The 11,837-nt window shown below is 44.0% G+C and overlaps 2 protein-coding genes across 2 annotated transcripts; both read right to left on the bottom strand.

Annotated features, from left to right (window-relative positions):
* Nucleotides 1-1,276: 1,276 nt before the first annotated feature.
* On the bottom strand, nt 1,277-8,487 carry LOC146185259 (beta-1,3-galactosyltransferase 1-like). Its single transcript, XM_084607781.1, has 2 exons — nt 8,419-8,487; nt 1,277-2,350 (listed from the first exon to the last, which is right to left on the bottom strand). The coding sequence occupies exons 1-2, from the start codon at nt 8,485-8,487 to the stop codon at nt 1,277-1,279; spliced, it is 1,143 nt and encodes a 380-aa protein (XP_084463907.1).
* Nucleotides 8,488-10,536: 2,049 nt separating this feature from the next.
* Nucleotides 10,537-11,559, bottom strand: LOC146185258 (beta-1,3-galactosyltransferase 5-like). The gene has a single exon (XM_084605496.1). The coding sequence runs from the start codon at nt 11,542-11,544 to the stop codon at nt 10,537-10,539; it is 1,008 nt and encodes a 335-aa protein (XP_084461622.1). The 5' UTR covers nt 11,545-11,559.
* Between the last annotated feature and the right edge of the window lie 278 nt (nt 11,560-11,837).

The following is an 11,837-nucleotide window of genomic DNA, read 5'->3' as shown; positions in this document are numbered from 1 at the left end:
CCCCTTTTTAGGGTCAGCGTCGATTCCTCCAGCAGACTTACCTGAAAGGTGTAATTTCCTCAGGCCAGGAATGATCACAGTAACTGACAGTCATGCCGCCGAGAAGGTGGTAATTGTCGGACCACTAGCGAATCTGTGTATAATTTTCACTGCCACTGAACAGAATGCTAGGCAAAATAAGAAATGAGAAAAGCGACAGCCTCTCTCTTACTGTGAATAAATGTATTTCAGGGAACTTCTGAGAATAGAATCGGTTCTAGGACGACTGTTAACGTTTCCATCATAATCCTTTATTGGACACCATGTCGGTAACCTGCCGCGGCTGTCCCGATATCGTAAGAAAGACAGTGTACGCGCAAACATTGAAGGGGCCCTGCAACGTAATTTGAGCGTATTGTTTTCCTTTTTTGCCGCAATTGTGGAGTTAGGGTGACGCATTGCCGCCAGTAATAACACACATATTTCGGTACCTATTGTTTTAGTTCGCTCGAGAACCAAAATCATGGTATTGACGGTTTCGTCCGACAGTGGTGGTTCTTTGCAGGGATAAGACTTCAACTGGAAAGCGGTTGGCGATTGAATAAATACAAATGCATTGAAAATTCAGTTCCTTTGGAAAATGTGGGGTGTAGTATAATTTATTAAGCCAATCAATCCAACATGTTTGCTTTACACAAAAACACTGAAAAGCAAGTGACACAAAAGGGACTAACAGAAGAGCTGGTTACTAATTTGCACAAAAACCTCCTTCTCGCTCCTCGCTATTGTAGGATGCCTGCGGATAGAGAGAAAGGGGCGGGAAAAGAGTGGGCTAACGAGAAAAACACAATTGCTGGGGGTGCAAGGCGGCATAAAAATCCCTCCTTTCCCAGCCTCTTACCGGTCTCTTTGGTCCTCACTATACTTTTACGAGGCGCCTACGCCGTCTCACCCATGGAGGAGGAGTCGTCAACTCTAGGAAAAACGTGTAACAGGGACCAGGAAACGATGAGAAGCCATCTTCGACGACGTTGTAGTGAAGCGCTTACGAGGCTTTGTCGATTGATGCCACCGCGTGTTTTCATTGGGCGACTGAAAGGGGAACACGAAATACCAGGAAAGATCAGTTGAGAGCTATTTTTGGTTTTCTTGAATTTTGAAAATTCATTCCTTTTTACCACCTGTTCTAGTGTGCAGAATCCTGTAATTCATTTTAATTCGCATTTGCGTGGCATAAAGAATTCATTTCAAGCGCAGCGGACAGGTGTTGCAGGGCCTCTAACTGGAGGATCCTGGGCTATATGACAAAGTTCTCTATTTTTTGCCCGAACGCGCTTTTCACTGTGCGGCAGTAACAGACATGCACGCTAAATATTAGCCTAAAGCACTTGTATTCGAGGTGCTTCATGGCGTACCACAGTTCGTTTATCTCCTCAGCAGGCACATGGTGGCCGTAGATAGCCTTTTTGTATTCGCAAAGCGACGACAACCTCTTGTTGTTCGCATCAGCGAGGTGTTTAATGGAGACACCAGCACGTTCGGCGCACATTCCAGTAAGGTACATGTCTTCCATGCGGAAGGGCTTGATATGGCCGGTGGTTCTGTACAAAAGGTCTACCACGCTGCCTCCAATGACGAACATGCACCCAGCTATAAAATCTGGAGCTATTTCTGCAGGAAACTCGTTGTAGGGTATGTACCACTTGTCTTGTGGATCACGGGTTGGCTTGATGTTGTGAAAAACCCTTCCATAGATAGCGTCCTCCTCCTGTCCGTTCATAGCGCGGTAAAGGTTTCCCAGGTTAGGGAAGGTGTCGTCATCGATCTTCACTAGGAACCGCACCTGTGGACAGTGAAGCTTTACCCAGCGAAGCATTGATACAGTTTTCAGCGTCAGGTTTAAGTAGGTGTCCCTAAAATCCTCTTGCACGATATCTCCTTGCTGCAGTGATTCGAGCATTAATGCTCTCTGTAGCTCTGCGGTGCTGGGCTTGCCGAAAATGAATATCAACCTGTTTCCAGACAACCTTCTCACTTCATTTCCCCATGTGCGTCTGATGACACGGCGCGCATTCACGTACTCGGGTGCCGAGTAGACGACGAAGAGGTAGTCGATAGGGATTTCAGCGGGGCACACATGTTTTGGATTGATGAGATACTTGTAAGGCTTGTTGAACTTTCGCTCAGCGGAAACGCTTTCTTTTCTTATGCTAATGTCCGGGAACCATCTGAGTGGTTCTTCACAGGAAAGAGCGATGGTGACCGCAACTATTGAGCGAATTAGGATACAAGTTCCCAATGTCACCAAGGTGACACCAACCACAGCCTTGAAGCAATACTGGAACCGCCTTGCAGGTCTTGGCGAAAACAACTAGAAATAGAGAAAACAATGTTTCCGAGATGAGGTTGACGGCCGTTTGTGTTAATTATTGTCAGCTAATATGTGATATTTTTCCTACTTGGTACGATATTATGCACAGATGATAACTTCGTACGACAATAAAGATATTTTTGCAGGATAATATAAAATATTTTTATGTAAATATACTCCGAGGCGGTATGACTTTTGCAGCCACAGTTTTGAAGCTCGCTTTATTGCAGCATGTACATGCCAGCAGTATAAGAACGGCTGAAATTGTTAAACGATTGGCCCTTGTTTGTGTAGAAGATTAAGCTCAATAGTGCCTCTCATATGAAAACGCGGGCATTCATTTATGGTGATCGGTAGTTGAACTTGTGCAATGCTTGCTTCGTTTCCAAAGTAAAGACCCTCAATGTGATTGATACGACAGAGCATGCGCTAGCATTAATGTTCTCTCCGCAAGAGACAGCCGCTAACGCTGACGGGTTCAGACAGGGGGAGCGGTGGGCATGATCTAGTTGGCCAATCACCATTTGGCACGAAATTTCCCGCGTTCTGTACTCCAAATAACAACCCAGAACTCGCAGTGCAAAGCACCGTAACTACTCTGCACGCTCCTCCCACCGGCTGCATATCGTCTCCCACCTTCTCTTCGTCTTTCTTCTCAAGCTTTCCCCTCCTGTCGCTCATAATTCCGATCCCTCTACTTTTTCATTTAACAACAATGTTCAGTTGGATGGGCGAACAGGTAGGGTTTAATGCGTAAGAAGTATGGGACTCATGTTGGGAAAATCTGTTCAATCGTCTGCTTTAGGCCTTTGGTACATGTCAAAGTGGAGCGGGAGGGGAGGGGAAATCCGCTTTTACATTTAAAGAGGACAGCGTGAGGGAAAACGGATGACGAAATTGATGATCAGTTCTGGCCCCGACATGGTGGCTTAGTGGTTAAGACGCCCAGCTACTGAACCGGACTGCCTGTGTTCTATCCCGACCGCCGGCGGCTGTGTTACGCTGTAGGCGAAATGGGGAGGCGTCCGTATGCTGTGCGATGTCAGCGAACAATAAAGATTCCCAGGTGTTCAAAATTGTATCGTAGCTCTTCACTACGGCATTTATTCTTCTCTTTCGACTTTCACTGCCACCCTCCTCCCTTCTCTTAAGGCGTGGTTCACGTATGTTCAGAAGGGTTTGATAGATTCTATTTATAGACAAAACAACCTGCAATTCGCAGTTGTGGCGCGCGAGGCAGTTTTTGCCAAAGGGTATCTAAAGGGTTTTTGCCAAAGGGTTTTTGCCAGAAGGTATCTATTATTTCGCTGAGTGGGATGAGCGGGGAAGTAATTTAATGAAAGGAGAAGTGGAGAGGTCGGCCTGCGGGCAAGTGACACTCGCCTGATATTCCACACTTAGGAAGGGGTACAGGAAAGTGGAAGGCAGTAATAATCTTATAGAAAATTGCGGGGGAATTCCTTTTCTAAGCAGTTCAGCCCAACTATGCTGAGCACGTGCCAGGCCAGGAGAGAGCTCGTACACATCATATGATCGATAGGTACCTGGTGGCTTCGTGATCGAACCTCTGACTTGCCTCAAGCGACAAGGATGCTCGACCTACTATGTCATCGCTGTGGTTGGAAGATAAAGAGGTGGTGATAGGCACCGTGTAGCCAATGAGGGAGAGTGAAGATGTGGCTCGACGTATCGTAATGTGATTGCTGGATTGGATCTATGTAGTGAGGCCTGGATGACGCCAACAGTTTGCATGGTCTGAACACGTAAGCGGCAACTTTATCCGAGGGAAGTACAAATGGCAATGCATGCACTGCCACATCAGTCTCACTGACCACCTGTAAATATTTTGCATCAAGGTTGTTTTTAATATACTGCATTATAAATAAGCTTGTTAGGGGTCGTCTTACTCGTCGAGGAGTTTCTATGGACATTTCACACAAAGGAAAAGCTACCGCTAGGTGTGCAGTTGAGAGGCAAGCTTGCAAGCTGCGAAACTGACCCAGCATAGAAAGGCTGCCTCCCATGCCGTGGCCTTAAAAGAGGTTTGTAGGCGTCACTATGCCTATTGCCGATTCTTTCTTGTGCTGTATTGGTAAGGCATTTAAAATTAATTTTTGGTTTCTTTTATTTCTTGCAGGAAATTCAAAGGCTTGGTGAGCCGATTTGGTGACAAAGATTTACAAGGTGATTCGCTGTCACTGAACATACTTGCATTAAAATTTGTCTAGTAATTTCTCTATTCGTGGGCACTTTTCTGCGCTACCTTAAATGCAACACCTAGCTGTCTATAGGTGACTCTATTCGCTGACTTTCCTGACGTCGCCAATTGAAAGCATTATTTTCGATAAATATAGTGCTTCGTTTGCCTGCGCATTCAAATGAGAATTGTTTTCTTTATGAGTATTCGTTTTTAAATATGTCACCATGCTTATGGAGGAGGTCACCGTTTTGGTTGAGCCGTAACTAAGAGTTAACTCGTCAATTTGGCGGAAATATTTGTGTAAAGAGGATCAAAAAGCGGATATTTGCTTATACCACATCGTATCTATCAGCTTGCCCAAAACGTGGTGCTTTATCAGAAACTGTCAAATTATGTTTTCATAATGCTACCAGTGCGTGAATTACGACACCATAGGTACATGTATCTAATTTTCTATGATTGTTTATGGCGATGTCATTTTTGCGTTTTGTATTGTTATTTCTCAAAACAAGGGGACAAAAAATCTTTGCGGTGGTTAAATAAATTTTACCTAGCATCTAGCGAAGATCAATATTTATTCCCACAGTGCTCGAATATTCACAAAATCTACAAACGTTATCAAGGTTCGAGGTTATGTGTTTGCGTGAAAAGCTAGACTTATTTATTTTCGCCGCATAAAGTAATGAAACTGCAATAAAATGTATCAGGGAAAGAATGCACTGAGGATATGTCTCTTGTTTCTGGAGTTAGGGTTTTCATACTATCATTTTGGTGGGCTTCATGTGATAGCCTTGAAATCCCTGTTTCCCCATTGCTGAGCCTTGCATGAAAATGTAAATTTGTACGCATCTGCATATCCTTTGGCCCAGAAAATTGCGGAGATTAGGCGCATGGAGCTGAGGTGTGCATGTCAACGGCCCGAAAGCCAAATCAGCGAGCAGACAGCAAAGCGAATGCGTGAGGATATCCTGATGCCGACCACCGCAATTTTGTTGCAAAGGTTTCAGAGAGCAAAAGACCAGCGCAATTTTTTGCTTCTTCTGCTGGGGTAACTACCAACGGAATTTCGGAGCTTGTTTATTTAACAATCGAACTCTCCATTACGTCATCGGCAAACACTTCACGGTTACCCCGAGTACATAATCATAAGGTGTTCGTTCAAATTGTTTTCTGAGTGAGGGCTGCATACTTCTCATGTTTTCGCGCTACGGCGTCTGTAAAGATAATTTCGCCTCACGTAAAAGGGGCCGACCCTTGACATTACCGTTACAAAAGGCGTTTGCCTCAGCGTTGAGACTGTGTGCCTACCCTGTGCCCACATTAATTATACAGTGTGATGACATCATCATAAAAATATTAAAAACAAGAATAACAAACAAAAACTAAAAGTAAATAAAACTGAAAATTTAAAAATATAAAATATAAAAACTGAAGCAAAAGATAATTTGAATTCGCTAAACTTGTGCAGCAATGCTATCACCGAGGTGTGCAAACCAACGATGAGTTTCGTGAGCTAACGCTCCGTATCCATGTTCGACAGCGTAGAACGGCTTGAAACGTTTTTTTACATGCTCAAAGGACCCTAATCGGTACACAGTAAATTATCGGAGTCTCTAACAGCTCTGAGACGCGGCATTATGCATGCACTGTACAAAATAAAGTATGAGAAGGATGGATCAATATGTCACTATCAGAGCGCCTTACTGATTCAACGACGCCCATTTTCGGCAGACAGCCAATTACCTCCCCCGATAGTTAGCACTGTTATGACCGCTAGCATCACAAGCAGCTGCTTTCTAGAGGTATGTCGAAATTCCATAACAAGTGGAAAGTACTTAGCACTTCGGCAAAACTGTTGAAATCAAGTATTATTACGGCGACCATAGAAAGTTACATCCTTTTCCTGGGATACTGCTAAGGTCCTTCCTTTTTAACTGGCTTTTAACGCCCCGTATTTAACAAGAGCATAGTAGCTGCCCACATTCTCAACTAAGAATTTTATCCTCCGTCCACTTGCGACCCGAAAGAACGGCGCTGAAGAAATAGGGCGAAGTTTTGAATAAATAGTGCGGTTTGTTAGCACAAGAAGCTTTGTTAAGTAAGAAGGTATTGAGCGTTTGGAAGTGGTCGTTGGGAACCTGACCAAACATTTTAAAAATTTTCCGCTATTTGATCTTTTGATATATTCATTTCGTCCGACTTTTGTGTTAAGATTGATTGTTAATGTTCGCGCAAAGAGCGAAAATTTGCCTCAGAAAATTAAAAAATAAGATAGCATCAGACTCACCCTCGAAGTGATTCCTGATTTTATGTCCTTCATTGTAGGTGGTAAATTCACAAGGACCGGGCAGGTTCTGAACAGGTTCAACGTAGCAGTTAAGGAAGGGTAAATATGAAGCTAAATGCGGCCCGCTTAGAATGTGGACTGCAACTACGCAGGTGGTTCGCTTTCTGATGTAAACGGGCGTTGTCAAGGGACGTTGTCATGGGTGGCAGCTGTTCTTGCAGGCATGTTTGCGACGTTCTGACTCTAGCCAGGGAGCCGGTCAACATTAGCCGTTAAACCGGATACAGGTGTCTCCCTGTAACTGAGCGCTTGTGAGGCGGCTTGGTTTAATCGTGCAAAAACGTTCTTCTTATGCGGCGGTAGCTGCTTTTAGCTGTTCCTCTGTTTTACGCTGCTGTGGGGCTGTCTCAAGAGCAGTTTACTTATTGCGAAAACAACGAATATAAAGAAAACGCGAATGCAAAATAACGGACGGCAGCATTTAGATTGGGTGTACCTCATAAGTTGGAACAAACATCGGGAAAAAATAAAGGCTTGCAGACTAATTAGTCTCTTTGATCGCTGCTATAAAGCACCTGTTTTTGTAAAAGTGACTGAAGGATCGTTAGCATAGACACTAGCATTGCTGGTTATACAGCATACTGGCGAACGGAAGGTAGGAATGGTGATACCACTCCATAAATCAGGTGACAAGCATTCACCATATAACTATCGTCCTATTACTTTTACTAGCATTCCATTTAAAATTCTGGAGCATATACTTGCTCAAATCTTGCTAGCTTTCTTGAAAGTAATTCGTTTTTTGTATCGTCGCCAACATGGCTTCCGCAAAACATGCGCATGCGAAACGCACGTAGTGTCATTCACGCATCAGCTATGTATCATCCTTGACCGCTCTTCATCGGCCGACTACATACTTTGATTTTTTCGAAGGCATTCGATAAAGTATTCCATAATTTAAATTGCCCCGCCGGGAAGGAGCAGTGGTTAGGGCGCTCGACTACTGTGACCCAAGGATGCGGGATCGGATCCCGGCCTGAGCGGCCGCTCTTAATTGCAGGCGAAAATAAAGGCGTCCGTGTGCTCTGCAATATCAGTGCAAGTTAAAGAACCCCAGGTGGTCGAAATTCCCGGAGTCCTCCACTATGGCGTCTCTCATAGCCTAAGCCGCTTTTGGACGTTAAACACCCAAAACCAACCAACTAACCATGTATACACCGACATCCAGATGCTAAAGTTTTAAAATGGCACAATAATTGAGTGTTGTGAAGTCAACAACACCCATTACAGATTCTCTGTGAGCTGCTGTGTTTCCGAATAAATGAAGCTTCTCCAGGAGTCCGACATGCTTTTACGTGCGCTCTACTGGTTTATAGTTACGGTCGTTGAAACTGGTCAGCCTAGATACTCTACGCGAAACGTAGTTTTCGAATAGCATTACAAACGAACCAAAACAAACTGCGCAGTTGCAGACGACTTCGCGGATGATATCCCGGCCACTGTGGTTGCTCGCGCACAAACAGAGGAAGCAGTCGGGGTGTTGTTTGCGCCAAGAGCTCTGGTTTGCGACGGCGTACGCACGGTGCGAGACACACCAGCAGCCATGGTATCGTCTGCTCGGTCGTCTGCAAGGGTGCGCAGTTTCTCCATTGTCCCCTGTTTTGCGCTCTTTTTTTTTGTATGCCAGGATGTATCAACTAGCCTGGTTAATTCCTTTCTTGGTATCTATGCTGCCTTAGTTTCCATGACCGTACTACTGAACCAGTGTAGCGCACATAACAGCATGTTTAAATCCAGAAGAAGATTGAGCGATTCGAAAACATCAGCTAACAATAGCATCTGTTAGTTTACGGTGGCCTCGCAACAAAAAACTTTCGCCCTGTTTTAAATATACAGATTCTAAATTTTCTCGCATATCTTGTTGCATAGCTTTTTAAAGCCCGTGCCAACTATGAAGGAACGGCTGCCTAAACGAGCACACAACGATTCAGTGCAGGCTGCTTGGTGACTCGCACACGCACGTATCGCGGTGTTTAAAAAAAAATACTATGCATTTGAAATGAAATTTCATAATATTGAGATCTATTTTAGGGCGCGTTAGGCTTTTCTTCATAAAGGAGCAACGTCGTACTAGCCCTATGAAATAGAAAAATGCTATTAGAATTTTATTCTCATGTATTCCCACGGGGCGCTTTCCTACTCTGGACTTAGAAGCGGCCAACAGGGGCCCTTAACGCAGCGACGGCCGTAGCGCACTTGGAGGGTGGACGGAGCCTATAGCCGATAAGAAAATGCCGCGAGGTACAGCTCATAAATTCGTAGGGTCGCTGGACTTCAACAGGCGCTATTCGTGTCCTCCTCGGGATGTAGCAATATGCTATCAAATTTTGAAGAAAGTAGACCTCTGGAAACAAGACGGCTCAATTATTTTTATTTTTCTACTTCCTGCATCTTTTATTGAACTAACCGTAGTCAGCATTTCATTATGTACGGCGATCTGCAAAGCAGCTTTCTATTCTGCCCTCGCGTTCGTCTTGCATTTGTGTTTTATCATCATAAAAAGAAAAACAGGTTGCGAATTTGATTCAACATCCATATTTAATAACTTAATATTCGCTATCGAAAAAGACACCAGAATGTCTTTTTCACAAGAGGTATTTTATGTAGTGTTAATGGCTTGAAAATGTAGTAATAGGAGATATATTTTTTGGAAAACCAGTATTTATGAAAGTACTGTGATGTGACTTGTCATAGTACCAGAATTACCAAAACATTCATCGTTACGGTTATGTGGATAATTATTTTGCAGAATTTTGGGCGTGATTCAGTCGCCTCTTCCCCCGTGGGCATAATTTTAGGTCAGTCGCTCAGTCATGTATTATAAATTAGGCTTCACAGATAACAGGACCCGCTGTGAATGCAACACTGAGTTTATTGCACGCCCTATGGATTTCGAAGTATCAACTGCGTTCATCAAAGCTGTGTTTTGATTCGAGTATGCTTCATATGTTAAAAATGCAAGAATACGATTTCTGCATTTCGTTTATGGCAAAAAATTCAAGACAATAACAAAAATTGGTTTAGAGGATAATGACGTTCAAAAGCGTTGCGTAAATGTATTGTGTTTGCAGACATGAACAGAATATTGCACGATAGTGCCGGCATTCACTCCATTTATTTTCCTGCAAACTGTCGACAGCACAGTTTACTCAACAGACGCTTTGCGGTCAACAAGTTAGAGTTCAATATATTTATGAGATCAAGAGAACGCTCCTTCAAGCAACAGGGCGCCAAATCGCCATCAAGAGGCAGGCGTAAACTTTCTCGCCTAAAAGTCAAAATTGCACAAACAGAGAATAAGTATAATCTTGTATTTCTAAGCCACCACTTTTAAAATCACACTGCGTCATAAAATAACAACTGTGCATCTATGTGAGTGCATCACTTTAGAGTTTGCTTTTTGCCGTTACACGGCTGAAAGCGAAGGCCTTCCATCTAATAATAAATAACCTATATCGATGTACATGTAATATCACTGGGCACTTCAGCACTGTATAAGAGGAGAATATGCATTAAAAACCGAATATCCAAAAATCACTCGCAGAAACATTGCGATAAACGATTGGTTACATAATGTTATAGTGAGCAACCTAGCTTGCACTTGTTTGAATTAAGTGCGTTAGTAAAATAAAGCTCTTGTCAAAACACGGGGGTCTCTATCACTAAGCCTGCCGACATGTCCACAGAGCGGCAGTAGCAAATATGCGCACTGAAAAGAAGTCTGTAGCACGTATATTCTATTCGCTTCATGGCGTGCCACAGCTCAGTTATCTCGTTTGGTGTCACGTGGTGGCCGTAGATGGCCTTCTTGTAATCGCACAGTGACGATAGCTTCAAGTGGTACATGCCAACCAGGTTTGTCCTAACGACGCCCGCGAGTTCGGCACACATTCCGGTGAGATAGCTGTCTTCGACGTGGAAGAAAGGGACTTGCCCAGTGGCCCTGTAAAGCAGTTCCACAACCTGACCTCCAATGACGTACATACCTCCCGTGATGTAGTCGGGAAACATTTCTCTTGGGAATTCTTCATAAGAGATGTACCATTTGTGGCCTGGATCACGCACAGGCTTGTCACGGTGTCTGAGCTCACCATATATGGCATCCTCAGGTTGGCCGTGTATAGCTCGGTAAAAGTTTGCCAGGTTTGGGAAGGAGTCATCGTCGATTTTGACAACAAAGCGAGCCAGGGGACAGTAAAGTGTGATCCATCGCAGCATCATTACTGTCTTCAGTGTTAAGTTTCGGTATGAATCTAAAAAGTCTTCTTGTACAATGTCGCCGTACTGCTCTGATTCATACTTCAAAGCACTTTGCATCTTTGCGCTACGAGGCCTGCCGAACATAAATAGCAGTCTGTTTGCAGAAGACCTCCTCGCGTCTTTTGCCCACGTGCGCCGGATGGCGCTGCGAGCTTCGACGTACTGAGGTGCTGAAAAAACAATAAAGAGGTAGTCTACTGGCACATCTGCTGGGCAAGTCTGTATCGGGTTAATGAGGTAGTTGTACGGCTTGTTATGCAATCGCTCCACGGGTATTTCTTGCTTCCCAATGTTCGGGTCTGGGAACCATCTCAATGGCGTTTCGTTGAGGACTGTATGGATAAATGGTGCGACCATGCAGATGAAGATGTATACAATTAGTGTCATGAGAGCAGTGCCAGCCACCATCTTCAGACGACACCGGAACCATCTGGCCGGTCGTAATGGCAATATCTGGAAGCACAGACAAGGTTCATTAAGTTCAATTTATAAAATTCATACGACCTACTTGCTCAGCGAGCTAATTTCATAGCACCATCTAGGTCGTTTACAAATTTTCTTCGTAGAGATAGTTAGTTTATAAAGGCTCCATTCTGCGAGAATCTACGTCATTTGAGCAAAATGTTTATGCCTCAATTCGAAGCTCTACATTAACATTTTCATCGTATCTCTACAGATGC

The sequence above is a fragment of the Amblyomma maculatum genome, chromosome 6 (assembly GCF_055883805.1).
Source record: "Amblyomma maculatum isolate TAMU_Amacu chromosome 6, ASM5588380v1, whole genome shotgun sequence".
NCBI lineage: Eukaryota > Metazoa > Arthropoda > Arachnida > Ixodida > Ixodidae > Amblyomma > Amblyomma maculatum.
This window is presented reverse-complemented; position numbering and strand designations above follow the sequence as displayed.